This window comes from Pecten maximus, chromosome 12 (genome assembly GCF_902652985.1).
Source record: "Pecten maximus chromosome 12, xPecMax1.1, whole genome shotgun sequence".
Classification (NCBI taxonomy): Eukaryota; Metazoa; Mollusca; class Bivalvia; order Pectinida; family Pectinidae; genus Pecten; species Pecten maximus.
Genome location: NC_047026.1, coordinates 36,437,451 through 36,453,821, shown reverse-complemented (window position 1 = coordinate 36,453,821; position 16,371 = coordinate 36,437,451). Strand labels below are relative to the sequence as shown.

Below are 16,371 nucleotides of genomic sequence, written 5' to 3'. Positions count from 1 at the left end.
TTATATAGGGAAACATAAATCCTTTGATAATGGTGTTAACCGTTATTAACACAATATACGACAGACGTATTAATATTGTCATACGTAACGTTCACGGACTGTATAACACTGGTAGAGTTATACCCCTTTACATAGATGTACTGGTATGTGACGACGACGCTGTCATATCACTTCAGAATGTGTGGTACTCTGTCATATCGACCTGATTCTCACACCAATTACTACTCCGTCGTGGCCAAAGATAGAAATAATGTCTAAAGAAACCGGGATGTATTACACATTTTAAAAGGTGTATATTATTGAGCATTATGTTTTGTATGAAACATGAAATGGAAATTTCATTAATTGTGCACATGTCGAACTTCAAAATGTTACGTTGCACACCTTCCGTCTACAAGTGCACCTGCGGGGATAAAACGGTGGGTATGGTAACGGAGGTTTGTCTCGAAGGTCAAGGTCCGGTGGCTGTGTGGATTCCAGACGTCTAGCTCCGGCAGACACTTTTGTTTTCTTTATGGTTGCGCCGGTGTTCTACTGACGAGTCGAGAGACAACCTAGGAACCGTATATAATCTACACGTGGCCGGCTCAAGTCATAACAATCTGGGGATCAAGTTTACGATGTTGGTCAGAATAGAAACAAAAAATAGGTTTATTTATTTTTGTCCGTACATAAGGTATTTGTCAAAAGGAGAGACTCGATGTTGTATTAAGTATGATAAGCTTTCTGAAGAGGGAAATAAATCTCCGTTTTATTCAGTATATAATCTTTCCATCTCAGTAACAATTTGATATACGTGTAAACAAGTGAAGTAATCATTTTATTTTACCTCAAAGCAGTCTAGTTGTTTTGGTAAGACCGTCGATATCAGACAGTGACTTGTAAAAACCTTATGCAGCGTCGGTGTCTTCAGAATGATGTACAGCCGGAGATAATTCACCGCTCTCTGGTACATTGTTTAGACAAAATTCTTCAAAGCAGTGGTGACGAATACACGAGAGTTTCTTTGACAAGCAAACAGGCAATTGTAAGCAGAAGGATACAAATAGACGTTTGATAATCGCTTGCTATGACGGTATACTGTACATACTTGCTATAGTGTGTGGTCTAGAAAGTGTGGAAGCTTCTATGTGGAGGTTTGTTGGTATAGGCATATCCGAGTCTACATTCGTATTCTCTCTCGTTAGTTCAATGTAGAAGCTTTCTCAGTTGATCCAAACTTGAGTGCGGTTAGTGTTAAATGTTTGCAGCAGACCAAACATTGCATACTATGCAACGAGATTCCACGTGGAGAGGAGCCAGGACGATCTGTCAATCAGATTCTGGCCCTCCCAAACCGCGTTATTACTCATTCGAACTGTGAAGTGGTTACTGCCACTCCGACGGGCTGCGTGCAATCCAGGGCAGAGTCGAGATGAACCCACTACTTTCTAAATACCCCTTCCATTTTACCGTTACACTTTCGCTAGCGATCATAATGGTGAAATATCACGACCCATGACGGAACAACTCATACTCGTATGTTCAACATGGCAAACGTCATTTTTATGATGAGGAGGTGGATTAGAAAATAGGAGACATGTGCCCACACCTACCATTTCTAGCATAGATAGGTATATGTATAGGTTACGTCTCTCTGACTGTGAGCTGTGAACATAATATTGTTTGACAATACCATTTTCTGCGATACAGCTTTGTACGCTGTATAGTTGATTATGTTTTTCTACATTATTGTTCTCGCGTTCAGTTTTCTTTTGAGTGAGAATCATTATGCATGCAGATCCGCCCCTATGTGGTTTGTTTCCTCTCACCATCGAGTCCAGGCTGTAATTGACACATTCTTACTCTAATTTCAGGAAGGAGGCAGTAACAGCTTCACTTAGTCCACGACTTGACCAAGGAAAATGTTAATAGTGCCATTGGATTTATTATTTACGACCGACAAATGGAAATATTTCTATAGAGGATAGCTACTTGGACGAGTGTTAGACAACGGGCTCAACTCGATCACACCGATACCCACGTGGTCACTTTGACTATATCTCAACGTGTGTTTAGCCAGCCACTGAATCATGTTTCACCACCCTTACCTGGAGCGGGGAAAGGACAGGAGGTGGTAACCTTACCATTAAATAATTATATTTCCTGTAGATAAGTCGCATTTCTGTTTTACTTCACAGTTGGAAACAATAATAAATTCCCAAAAAGATCGGCTGATCTGCAGTGTGATTTTGGTTGAGTGAGCGTTAAACCAATCATACTACATGGCAAGCAGTATCTGCTGCACGCGTGGTGTCGCGGGTACTAGCAGGGTGTCGCCTTAGCAGAGGAGTGCACTGTGTATATTGTTTGTGACAGGATTACTGTTCGGGTACAGAGGCTGATCACGGCCTTTAACATCCATAAGGGACCGGGATGATGGCGAGCGTGTTGTTACTACAAACTTTAACCGTTCTACATATCATGTTACTGTCAAACCGGGTAGGCGCTGAAAGATTCTTCCAATATCGGGATCATCGGGATCAGGGCAATTTCGTACGACTTAGAAAAAATACCAATATGGTGAGGAACGTTTTAGAAGCCGAGGTGAGTATATTTATTCTTTACTTTGGTAATGACCTAACGTATTGTGTGTGTCACTTTGTATAATCCATGACATACCAATGTATTGTTTATATTCTCCATAGGATGACTTTAATATCAAGCCTACATTCGCAAAGTGAGACTTTAAAAAAACCCATAACGCAATGTTGTCTGGCTAACGACAGATGTTAAACTTTAAGATATATTGAATATAACATGTACAATACAGTTTAAATTAACGTTAGCTTGTATCAAGCGAAACGTGGTATGATTAATAAGTTGGTGTGTTGTTGGAATTGGTAAATGACAATCAATGCTCTGAGCAGCTCCATAACACACGTTTTTTTCTTGTTTTATCTTGTTTTTGGAGTATGCAGGACAATCAATAATCTCTCTGGGTCTATTACACATGATTAACTGTTAACGTATCTCATACAGTATTTTCACTGGTGCCAGTACAAACTGTCAGATATGTTTTGGATCAATGTTCGATGTCTTTGTATATAATACAGCACTACTGCAGTGCTGCATTATATGCATATTGTTCAAAAGGACGTGCAGATTAAATTTGGCTTTTTCCTGTGGAATTTCGTGATGCGTAGATATTTTTAACCCTATTTTCCCGAAAAGAAACATTGTTTTAATATTTTTATCTAAGTTAGTAGACATTAGTGCTATTAAACCACTTCATACCCATACACTAAGCGTTTAACACCCTTAGTGTTGTTTTAACCTTTTGGCGTCAGTTGATTTGATGTATCATTAACATTTCTGTGAAAGATTAATGCATACCATGACAATAACCGTTAGAAAATATTAAGTGATTTTTAATCAGGCAAAAATTCGGTCAATTGTACAAATCTTTTTTCTGGGATTAGTAAGATTATTATGTCACTCTTAAAAAAATGGCAATATTTACTGTGTCGTATAATAAGAAAGGGAGGGCGAAATAATTATTTGTTTGACAACAGAATAACCTTTTAGTTTGATGGCAACACATATAAACACATATATATAGTTTGGTGGGAAATGGTAGGTCACAATGGCATACCTAAATTTTATCATGGTCCCCAACATATCTTGTGGCCATATGACATTAGCTTTAATGAATTATAAAAATGGCGGTCATCATTGATGTTGTCCAGAGAGCGGCCGATCACACGTATAATTGTGTTACATGACAACGGGACAAGCATGTATCTTTCATTATCGGTGTATTAAAACTGTTATGACAGATATGTAACACGGATCAGTAAGACACAAAAAAGTAGGGCACATATCGTGATCAATCCTTCAACGATTTATCCGTCATTTTCACAACATATCAAGTCGATGTCACTTTAGCTGTTACATAGACGTCTTTGTATGACGCAACTATTCGTTCAAATAAAGATAAAATAAGTTTTTAAAAAGCGAGTACAAGAATGTAACAACACGCTATGAAGTACACTTGTCAGCAAATTGATTGATATTTCACATGATCTATTATGAATTAAATGTCGATGATTTCTGTGGAACATTTCGCAAAATCAAAATATCTTAAACAAAAGGTAAAGTTGGGACTTGGTCGGTTACAATACCCGTGATTTAAAATAACCGACGTGTTGTCAGTATGTCATCGGGTAGCCCGAGTGACATGGTGTCAGGGCCAGAGGAAACTCGGGCTAGTCATCGGGATGTTAGGATATGTGTAGTGCCCCTCGTCCGAGGTTGTCAGTATGTCATCGGGATGTTGGGATCTGTGTAATGTCCCTCGTCCGAGGTTGTCAGTATATCATCGGGATGTTGGGATCTGTGTAGTGCCCCTCGCCGAGAAATATTGGGGTTTAATCAATTGTTGCATAAATTTGTTCTCTGTGTGTATACTGTTTTATAGAATGTTGCTTCATATGGTCTGTGTTATCGCTGAATTTTTATTATATAACATCAACCTCTGCACTTAATACCAGGTCATTTAAGTAGGGCTCTCAATCCTCTAAAGTCAAACTATTTTAATAAAGTAGACAAATCCTTTAATTGTCAAAATATTTAAGTAAGAGATTAAAATTCACTGATTGTCAAATTATTTAAGTAAGAAATTAAAATTCACTTAGTGTCAAGCTATTTTAATAAGATATTAAGATTTACTGATTGCCAAACTATTTCTAAAGTAAGAGATAAGATCACGAATGGTCAAACTACTTCAGTAAGAGATGATAATTCACTATCAAATAAAAACCTAACGTCACTGTATGCAGTACACAATGTGTAGTATATCTTATTTTAAAAAATGTGTTAAACATTATACGAAAGGAAAATAATAACACTATGCTTATAGCAACGTGAATTATAAAATAAAATAAAAACTAAACACGACTAGGAGGGAAAAACAACAAACGACCGAATAACTAAAGGCGATAAAACTGCCAAACTGGAATGATGTGACATGGTCAAAACAAAGGACTAAGCATGATAACTACATCGTTAACAATAACATCTAGGAAAACTGATATTTTGTATCATTTCAAAATAAAACAATTTATAATGGTATACTGGTCAGGCTAATGTATCGTCTAACAGTTGTGGGTACCATGAAGTATTCGAAGTACAAGCATGCTGCTGTCTGTGACAGCCTATCACCTGTTCTGAATTAAGGTTGATTGAGGATATATGGACATTATACATCGTACTGTAAATTTCCGTTGTACCTAACCACAAGATTGATAAAGTACATACAGCAGTTACGTCCATAGGGAAACTTCTTCTGTAATAAAGGAAGGTTCAATGTACTTAACAACAGAGTGAGGTAAATACAGCTTAATGTTCTGATCATACGGTAGTAGAGTTGGTACGGTGGAGTTATAGAACAATGGGTGAAGGCCTTTATCAAAATCTAAATATTAAAACGAGATACAATGTACCTGATAATTAAAGATGTAGTTAATCACTGTGATATGACCATTTGTATCACGTGGAAACAATTCAGTATAATAATCCGCATCTTATTAACTAAACGATGCAGACAATGTCATTAATACTATCATGTAATAAACAGTTGATATAATGTAGTTATAATAACCATTGAATTAACAGTTAGGAACATTTTTTGTAACTGTTGAGTATTCAGACTTGTTACCATGCGATTGGTATCTGTAGTGATTATACAGACTTGTTACCATGGGATTGGTATCCGTAGTGAGTATTCAGATTTGTTACCATGGGATTGGTATCTGCAGCGAGTATTCAGACTTGTTACCATGGGATTGATATCTGTAGTGATTATACAGACTTGTTACCATGGGATTGGTATCCGTAGTGAGTATTCAGATTTGTTACCATGGGATTGGTATATGTAGAGAGTATTCAGACTTGTTACCATGGGATTGGTATCTGTAGCGAGTACTCAGACTTGTTACAATGGGATTGGTATCCGTAGTGATTATACAGACTTGTTACCATGGGATTGGTATCTGTAGCGAGTATTCAGACTTGTTACCATGGGATTGGTATATGTAGAGAGTATTCAGACTTGTTACCATGGGATTGGTATCTGTAGCGAGTATTCAGACTTGTTACCATGGGATTGGTATCTGTAGCGAGTATTCAGACTTGTTACCATGGGATTGGTATATGTAGAGAGTATTCAGACTTGTTACAATGGGATTGGTATCCGTAGTGAGTATTCACACATGTTACCATGGGATTGATATATGTAGAGAGTATTCAGACTTGTTACCATGGGATTGGTATACGAGTAAGTATACAGACGTGTTGCCATGATGTTGGTACATGTAGTGAGTATTCGTCTTTGGGTATTAATGCTCACAATGGTGGTTTTGGATTTATCTAAAATAATCAGTTTTTCATGATGAAGGCTCTTGATAAGATCTTCGTCTACGGTATTGGTGTTTTAAGGGCGAGAAAAGGCGTTACTCTAGCCTTGCAATGTGACACGGCTAGGGTTCAAAACGTCTGCGTAACACACATAGCTATCTTGTAATCGTTTACCATTGAAACCGTTGGCAATTTTAGATATGTATTAAAGGTGGGCGGAGCTGGTTTGAACCTTTCATGGAGGTATCGAAACACTACTTAGGCAGAACGCTTATCTTTCCTTCCGAAATTTTGTCGAAATATTGATAATGTACCAAAGTATCGGATTGACGATGTTTTGAGAAACCGTGAAGTCACCCTGTCACAGTAGCAATGATAAAACAGCTTTGTCCAGTGATTGTTCATAAGTTTAGCGTCTCTGATGTTTTCCATTTCCCTTTTCTTTGTGTAACTAGAAATACCACAGTACCTTTCCTTTATCTTACATATCTATCTATCTTAATAGGCCCCCATCTAACTTCCCTTTTATACCGCAGAGTCATACAGCTCATACATTAGCAAAATCAACAAAAGGTGGTAAGCATCCCATCCGTTATCCTTGGCAAATCAGTGAACTAATCCCCAATGTATCAATATTCTCCTCAGCACGTGTATTTCACCGTTTTGTATATTTTTCTATCGCTCTATCCTCTCCTGGTGCTCGGTACATACTGTTGTACATATTTGTGGCGAGAGATAATCACATACACGTTTGCAGATTATTATTGTAGCAGTGCTCAACGCGCATTCTCCATTAATAAGTGTATTGGGTGAAGATGACTATTCGTGTACTCGGGATTGCGTTAAGTGTCAGTAAGCTGAAATATGTACATATCTATGTATGTGGAATGTTGACCGATATTTGCACCTAAGGTTGTCACTACATTGATATACAGGGTAAGTAAAAATACAATCGTTATATCATATGTTTTACAACCTTGTCTTAAAACAATCTTATTTTATGTTTTGAATAACTTTCAGTTAGACAAAATTTAGTCGCATTTTTTTTTATTCGAAGTCAAATTATGCTAATATAGCTCATTATCGGTAAAACCCGATTAGCGCCACAGTTCATTGGCGCTACCGCAATAATTGCCATATAAAACCAAGAACAAAAAATAGAATTAGCGAAATCATCGTTTACCTGAATGCTTCCCGCGCAAAAATTGCTTAAGATATGATTAACGCAAAAAATAAATGTGCATTCATTTGTCGTATTTGTACTTTTTAACAAAATTTGCACGAAATACGTAGACGCCTGGTATCATATGCGATTCTTTTTCTCTTCTCGCATCACTAAAACGGGAAATGGCGAGACGTCACGTCATAACACGTTTCCTAACTATTCATCTGATTTTTAAGATTGACTCTCGAGTAAAGAGACATATTCATTTAGCATTATCAAACACATTTGCCAGCAAAGAACTACTCTTTGTGTTTCAGTGGTATACATTTTTTGTTGTTGTTGTTAAAATAGTTTTCCATCAATTTTAGTGTCCTTAATCTACATTTTCCCACAATGTTGTTCTCATTATAGCGTTTGTTAGCGAATCCTCTGTGTATCCTTTCTTTCTCGTATTGTTTGCTCGGAATCATCCTTACAGTAGTTTTGTGTCGTTTTCGTTTTGTTACAGTAAACTGTTAACTCCTGTAAAACCTATTCACAGTTGTTTCCAAACAAAATATGTACATTTCATGTCTCTTAATAATGATATATTTTTTATAATATAGTTGTTATATGTATATGTATTAGATAATTATAGCGTAAGGTTGATTGATGGATTTATTAACCCGTGATCAACATTAAATAGCATGTGGTTTTATTGACTTCAAGAACATATCTTTCGGGGTTTATGGGTCTTGTAGATTAATCAAAATAATGCATCAGCCGAAATCAAAATTATTTTGTAGTTTTATTATTAAAGGCCAGTTTCGATAATAAAAAATAAATTCCATTGCAAGAGATTGGAAATTATTCGACATTGCCAAGGGGAATTAATTCAGAATATATGTTGAGAAACAAAGTTAATCATTTTTTAAAAGCATTGAATCTGCCTATAGATCACGTATTTGTACATTGTATGATATATGATATATATATATATAAATAAATATATAAATTAGCATTTTCACGCGAGTCTCTCCATAATAGTATTGCTCTTACTACTGCTTATAATATATTGTACTATAGTAACATATGTACATGTACTAATTGTACTAATTAATCAACAAATGGATTGAATGAATTGACCACCAATTATAGCCTCTGTCCCAAATGGACGGGAGGGTGTGCTATCTTGGCACTTGAGATTGATCAATGTATTGCACATTACCAATAAAGGTTCAACCCATTAAAATTGATTTTCTGTCATACTTTTTATGTATTCATGATTAAATTCGCATATCATAATTACATAACCATTTATATGACAGAAATTTGCCATTACTTTGTCACGTGCTGTATAACATGTTGTCTATCGTCCCATCCGGGTACTTACGTGTTAGAGATATCATTTTGTAATCTCTGTGAAAATATAAATCGTTTTGAACGCCATCAATACCATGCATTAATAATACATTTCATACCGTACAGACACCGGAAGATAAGCTAGCTCTATATTATTGTAGGGAAACTCAATGTAATTATTCATTTTCAATTGGCAATTTTAAAGTTGGCCAAATTTTGAATTAAAAGCAATCTCGACCACGTATTGATTAGGACTTGGTAATGTCTACATATGTATCAGGCGTAGACAACTCTGAGTCCTATATTGCGAAAGATACACAAATTTGGGTATCAAAGTAAGTAAGTACTTTCTAATATGATCTACAAAAAAGGGGGCCGCGTTGGCCGAGTGGTTAAGGTGTCCCGACACTTTAACACTAGCCCTCCACCTCTGGGTTGCGAGTTCGAAACATACGTGGGGCAGTTGCCAGGTACTGACTGTAGGCCAGTGGTTTTTCTCCGGGTACTCCAGCTTTCCTCCACCTCCAAAACCTGGCACGTCCTTAAATGACCCTGGCTGTTAATAGGACGTTAAACAAAAACAAACCAAACCAAGATCTACAAAAACATCTTCGAAGAAACGAATTATGCTGTTCTCCATCAAATCTTTATGTTTATGATGTAGTAATCAATACAAATACATCTATTCTCGTTTATTCTTCTTTATTTTAAACATAACTAGTAGTCTTTGATATTCAAACTACTATGAAACTATCATCATCAGTATATGTCTGTGTGATGTCTTGGAACAACCACTTGTTCCGGAAAGTAACACTCGAATGAGTTGGCTGTAATCGTTAATGATCTCTTGTAGTCATAACAGAAAGACGAATTGAGAAACAGAGAAGATGGATTGGTCATACATATTCAGATTCATTTCAATACTGCTATATTAAATGTCTGGCGAAACTATTCTGTTATAAGTTTAACAGTTTATTGACCTTAAAGTATAGAGAATGTGATGAGTTTGTCTGAGTTTTAATTCGTATCGGCAGCCGAAATAGCTATTGTCTGGCTTCAGGAACCTTTTGTCTGCAGGAGACACAGTAAATATCAATTTTAGATATCTCGCTGCACTAGGAGACTCGCATGCTACAATTGGTTAGTGTGTTTTTTGTGATGCTGCGTTCCTATAATATCATAAACGGCTAGACAAGTATTATGTAACTGTTAATAAGATGCAAGTCCTCCATCGCTCTAACGAGATACTGGAGCGTCCCATATTAAAACCACTTGTCAAAATGATATGACATATTATGATTAAAAATTTTAAATTGTTACGAATGTCCTGTTATGGATGACACTATCATAATTGATACTACAGATCCATGATTACACACTGTTAAGCACGTAGAAGAAATAAGAAACAACGGTTTAAGAGTTCTTTAAGTATACGTACATTGTAAACTATAAGTCTTTCGTTGGGAGAGCCAGTGATTTAGTATTTTTCTCAAAGCTTCTGCACTTTTCGTAGATTGAGTGTGTTGGTCTAATTTCTTTCTGATTTACATTATAATTTTATTCAATGATACTATAGTAAACATTTCTTTCTATGTAAATTACACAAACAAATGCCATACTGACAGGTAGACAATATACGTTGAATGTACTATGCTGATATATATGTTGTTTGTTAAATATTTCAAATACCACAATTCTACTCAATCATATTTTTTTTCTTTCAAAACTTCATGACTTTCGTCATATTTAACGCTACGCCCAATCACGTAAAATACTTACAGCTTATTTGGCCTAAGGAAATATAATAGTATCAGGGGGAATTACAACAGATAATACGGACATTAAACCGTAATTCTAATTAATAATTAATAAAACGAGGGCACACTATTGATTTGCATGGATAATAGTTATATGGGGAATAATACCACATGTTCCGGAAGATTGAACGTCCTCTGCTTCATCAACGAAACCCGCCATATAGATCAAGGTCATATCCGGGTTAGGTCATATTCTGAAAATGAGAACAAGGGTTGTGACAACGGAACCACTAGCAAATCAACATACATCGAATATGTCTGATGTAATATCCCACAAGAAAATGTAATATTTCTCTACCTGCATCTCTCGAACCCTTTCCTTGCCTCACTCCTCGATCAATTTAAGGTGCATGTAATAATAAGGTTACATTTACTATTTTGATTGAACACTAATAAATTCATATTTCTCTTTAACAGATGCAACTGGAAAAATATGGATATTTACGATGTAAAGTCAGACGAAAACGTCGTTCGTTGGACACGAATCCAATGGAGAACCAACCATCTCAACATTCCCTTCACGCAATGGTGGAAGAGGAAGTCCCTGAGTGTAGTGACATTGAGGTACAAAATGCCATACGGCATTATCAGAAAACATATAAATTACCAGAAACGGGTGTTGTGGACGAAGAGACTCGGATACTTATGAGCACGTCCCGGTGTGGTAACGCGGACAACGAAAAAGATAGACAAAAGCAGCGGGAAGCTGCTGCAGCGGCTGCAGCTAAGGCTGAAACAGAAGCAGAAAATCTTAAACAAGTATTAAATAATAATGACCATTTTCAAACAATAGCAAAAGCGAGAAATAAAGGGAGTCGTCGGCCGTGGAAACGGTCAACAAAAAACACATTATTAATGAAAGCTTTAACTGGTGATATTAATAATAGAGTAATAGGTAAATCAAGAACTAAATACATTCAAGATTATAAAACTAAATTAAAAGAAGATAATAAAAGACTACTTGTGAATCCAGAAAGGCAAAAAAGAGATACTACGAGTGTCGTATCCATGGTTACGAACACTAGCATATGGGATGGACAGAAATTTACAAAACATGATATCGCTTGGAGATTACTTGAAACTGGATTTAGCACAAGAATTCCTGTGGAAGAACAAAGAGCTAGTCTTAATTTAGCGTTTAGAATGTGGAGTGAAGTTATTCCTATTCGATTCGAGGAAACAAATTCTGGAGATATAAGAGATGTGGATATAGAAATTGCCTTTGGAAGAGGTGAGTACTTTTCACTTCTGCTTGATTTTAGTGCGAGAAATCTGTTGATTCTGTTTCATATATGTTTTAAATTTACTTACACGATCAACGTTTTGTTTCATATCGTCAAGTCGTTTACAGCTTATTTTCCCTGTATAATTGACATCACCAGTATATACTTCTGTCAGAAAATAGTTGCCAATATAATGGTCGCCTGATAAGCCCATGAAACCAATGTCCTTTTGTTACATTTGTCGACACTTTGTTTACTTGTTCAATGTACTTGCATGGATGAACGACAAGCACTACCAGCATTACACGCATTTCTTACTCCACATCGTAGCTATCAGACACACAATTTTATTACAAGCCAAGTATCGTTATACGAAGAACTCATAAACAGCGCATTTATTTTTGTTTTGCCTGTCTATCTGCAGTCTTGAACATATTTGGACTACCTTCGAAGACATTCTTTGACATATGTTGAGATGTTTGAGATAGGTAAAATTATATCAAATCTGTGGTGTGGTTTAAAGAAGAACATTCAGTGTTGCAGAACGCAGAGAGGTCATGTGTATAGTTTTCTGTAGTTTATACGTTATAAACCATATTCACTCATGGTATTTTCCTTTGCATTACTAAAACAAGGGCACAACGACGGAGACAACATTGCTTTGGTCTTCAACAATCTTTCAAATAAATAAAAATGTATGCTTGCCTTAGAGTTTGAGAACATGCATTTAATTATTTCAAATTTAGTATTGAACTTTTAATTGCGGCTTTCATATAACCCAGGTTCGATATGTTATCATGAAATATTCCACCACAAAATGAAACATCTTCACCATATTGTAACTTTGGTATATGTATACTAAACGTCAATGAACGCTCTTTCGTCTAACCTGTTGCAAAGAAACGAAAGCTTGTGTTAGTTGATAGAGTGCTGCAGGACTGGCCCAGTATTGGTAGTATAGTTTGTTTAGTTTGTGTTACATAGTATATATCCGTTTGTAAAGATGTTCCAAGTTGTGCATTATCTCTCTATTCAGTACTAGCATTGTTGGCATGTTATGTATAATAATTTCACTGATAGTGGTTCTAACGGGTTGGTTTGGCTCCCCACTGACTCACAAAGTCATTGATGTTTATGTTCACTGCTATCATGAGACGGTATTTGCCATCATTAAGGCTGGCCAAACAAAATGAACAAGAATGCAGTATTTAAATTGGCTATATAAAAACTGAAACAATGCAGACTTTTGTCGAATTTGCCTCGTCGAAATAGTTTTTTTTCACATACATCGGCGGCATGCTTGAAGATTTGTCATCTTGAAGGACAAGCTTATTCATTTCAAAACAAAAACAATAGATAATTGTCTCAGATGTTTGGATGGATTTTTGATATTTTTACTGAATAAGCAATTCAATCCTGATCGGTATACGGGTTAATTACGTCTAAACTTAGGTCTTTATTAGATTGAATTAATATTAAGCGAAGCTAAGCTGTATTTGTAAGCATTGGAGCAAGTCATTGCATATGCAATTTCTGTCTTTCCAAGTCTTCCGTTTTGTAATTGGCCGAACTATTGAGATAAAGACTCACTACACCGAAAGGAGCTACGTGCTACTACGTGAAGGCCATGGTAGATAGATACGCCTTCAATATAATTTTCGTTTGTGATCATCGTATAATAGCTAGACAAAGATAACAATTTGATCGAAACAGTCTGCCAACTTATAATGGCATTGTGTACGGACAGATAACAAAACGAAATAGTTGTCAAAACATCCCCTTGAAAAGGTGTTACTAGGTATATCACATAATGATAACATTACCAATGTTCGTAAAAATCGGATTTTTTTTTTATTCCCAATAGTACACAGGCAACGTATACAGACTTGTTCGTTGTGCAACTTCCTTTCCGATCAAACAATGAAAGCTGCTGTAAGATAAGGCTTGAGGCAGCAAGTGCAGACCTATCTGGTGTATACACATTCACTGGTATAATGATGAACAGACCTGGACTGGTGGTGACCGTGAAATACTACAGTAACGCCCGTATCTCCGTGACGATCATCACACCTGTAATGATAGCGTCTCTAATCTGACACCTACCTTCAAACTTCAATCAGCCAGACATGTTGTTGATACACTCCTTTATGTTTGATATTTGACAGGTCGTTTTCTGTACAAAATGAGCTGGATATTATTTCATCATTTGAGGACTGCCTTATTCATTCAATTTGAAGCGTTAATTTCTGTATAAAAATCAACGTAATGTATTTCTATAATTATTTTTTCCAGATTACACTGCATGTATTACAAAATCCATATCATAAATGTATGTTTTATACATGTTTGCCTTTGGTTGAATCTTAAGCTTACCCTGAATAGCAGAGTTTGAATAAAAACCCTTTATCATTATAAAACATATAATGTTCATATCGACTGAGAAAAATGGAGAGGAAATAGTATGTTTCTACCCTATAACATTTTACACTTTGCTCATAAATCAGCTTGAGTTGTCTCGGTCCTACCTTATTATTTTATTCCATATTGGATATATCGGTAAATTGGTATTTCATGAGATGTGAATAATACAGATCAATATTACATTCAATTTAATATGTATTATAAGTTAAATTATATTTTATATTAATAATGATGGTGAAATATTACACTTTACCAATTTAAACGAATTTTCAAGAGATATATTCTAACAACATACTTCGATGATAACTATCAAAATTTAAAATGACAAATGTGTGTTTTGGACATCTAGTAGTCTACAAAAAATTGATTACAACATTTTGTAACAAAATATGTTCCGTTATTTATTCCCCCTGAATTTGCAAACCACCAACAAATCCTGAACGTGCTATATACTTCACTTGTGGGGATTGTCGATAACCCTCTATAGCGTGGCACTTACAAATATTTCATCGAAAATATGTAAAGGATATTACGAGGAGACCCTAAGTAAGGCTTTTGTATGGTGGTCCCGATACCCTCTTGGTAATGCCAGGAGCTGTTTTGTGAGGAGCAATGTTAAGTGATTCTAATGTCGTGCTGTGTGTATCAATGGCTGTAGTGGCCTAGTATTATGATGTTGCTATGTTTAGTTCCAGCGGTTTTAACATTGTTGCCTTGTCAATTTGTATGTATTTTTTATATGTATGTGATTGACACCATTATGATAACGTAGTATCCGAATCATATCCAGTGTACTTTGACTTCAGGAAAACATCTGTTTTATACCCTTTCTGTTGGTTTCCTCAAGATAACCGGTTACTTCATAGGTTACAGTCAAGTATGGTAAAGTACCATGACACAATTGCTTAGGGGATCGTTAGTAGTTTCTACCGGGAGTAGAGTGGCACAATATTATATATTTTTTATTTTATTTTCAATATACCAATGAGTTTATGTATTTACACAATTAGATTTTTTAGTATAACTGTTTTAAAATAATGGTGTTACATCTCTTGCTGAATCTTGTCGTTCTTTTAAATTCAATTGCGCGGTATGATTACTGGTATATGATTTATTTAACACTATTGTCATAAACAGATATAAATTATCTACGTTGTATGTGTGGTGTGTGATTCTCCGTTATGGCTGCAGGTCCGTGTATTACACACAGCGCGCTATATACAAATACATGGAGTGACCTCGCGAACTATGCGTGAAGAAATGAGCGATCGCACCCGTTACCATGCGGAAAGATCGCACAGCGACATCTACCGGAATACAGTAAGGAATTCTTTCGACATGTAGAATGCCGATTTTTTCCTGTTAGGATTGATGCTGAAAAAAGTCGTTGTCATGGCCTGTGAGAATGTACTCATTGGTAGTAAAGGAGATGGTGCACTATGATTATTCGTACCACTAGAAAGACACTCAGAGCACCTAGTATGCTGTTAGTTTACTAGCAGACACTCACCATGGTATGTAGGAAACTGCCATACAAAAAACATGACACCAACGGAAAAGAATATCTAAGAGTACTCGTTTTATCGTATGTTTTTAGTTAGTGTGTCATACAGATTTGTAATGCCATGCCATTGTTAACGGAGTGCATTTCGTATAGATATATCCATTAGCGTGTTTGTAATATCTCCCTAGACTTGATTCAGAATATATATATTGGACGTAAAGATCAAATTGTGTTCACCACTAAGCTTTATTATAAGATTTGATTATTTTGAACTTTTCTTTTCTTTTTTTTTCGTATGAATTTGTATGTGGTCAATTATATGAAGTTATTATGGTAGATGTAATATATGACGTGTGTGAAATATTCAGGTTGATTTTCACAACCACGCATGGTCTTTATATGATATTCCTTATTTGTTTATATAATGAAAAGATGACCTTGTTAATGCGCATGTATGTGTCTTTTGCTCTATCCCCAGCTTCATCGTAACATCACTTTGAAAAC

At 35.9% G+C, this 16,371-nt stretch overlaps 1 protein-coding gene across 5 annotated transcripts in view; it reads left to right on the top strand.

The window, feature by feature from the left end:
* LOC117339242 (matrix metallopeptidase-21-like) overlaps positions 1-16,371 on the top strand; it is a 169,902-nt gene that overhangs the window by 134,165 nt on the left and 19,366 nt on the right. For 3 of the 5 annotated variants that reach the window (XM_033900719.1, XM_033900722.1, XM_033900718.1), the window contains 2 exons: positions 1,857-2,586; positions 11,137-11,950. In XM_033900719.1, the coding sequence (XP_033756610.1) occupies positions 2,416-2,586; positions 11,137-11,950 (985 nt within the window). In that variant the 5' untranslated portion in view covers positions 1,857-2,415. Of the gene's footprint in view, positions 1-1,405; positions 1,614-1,856; positions 2,587-7,202; positions 7,333-11,136; positions 11,951-16,371 lie in introns of those variants that run through there. The other 2 variants (XM_033900720.1, XM_033900723.1) reach the window with 2 other exon arrangements.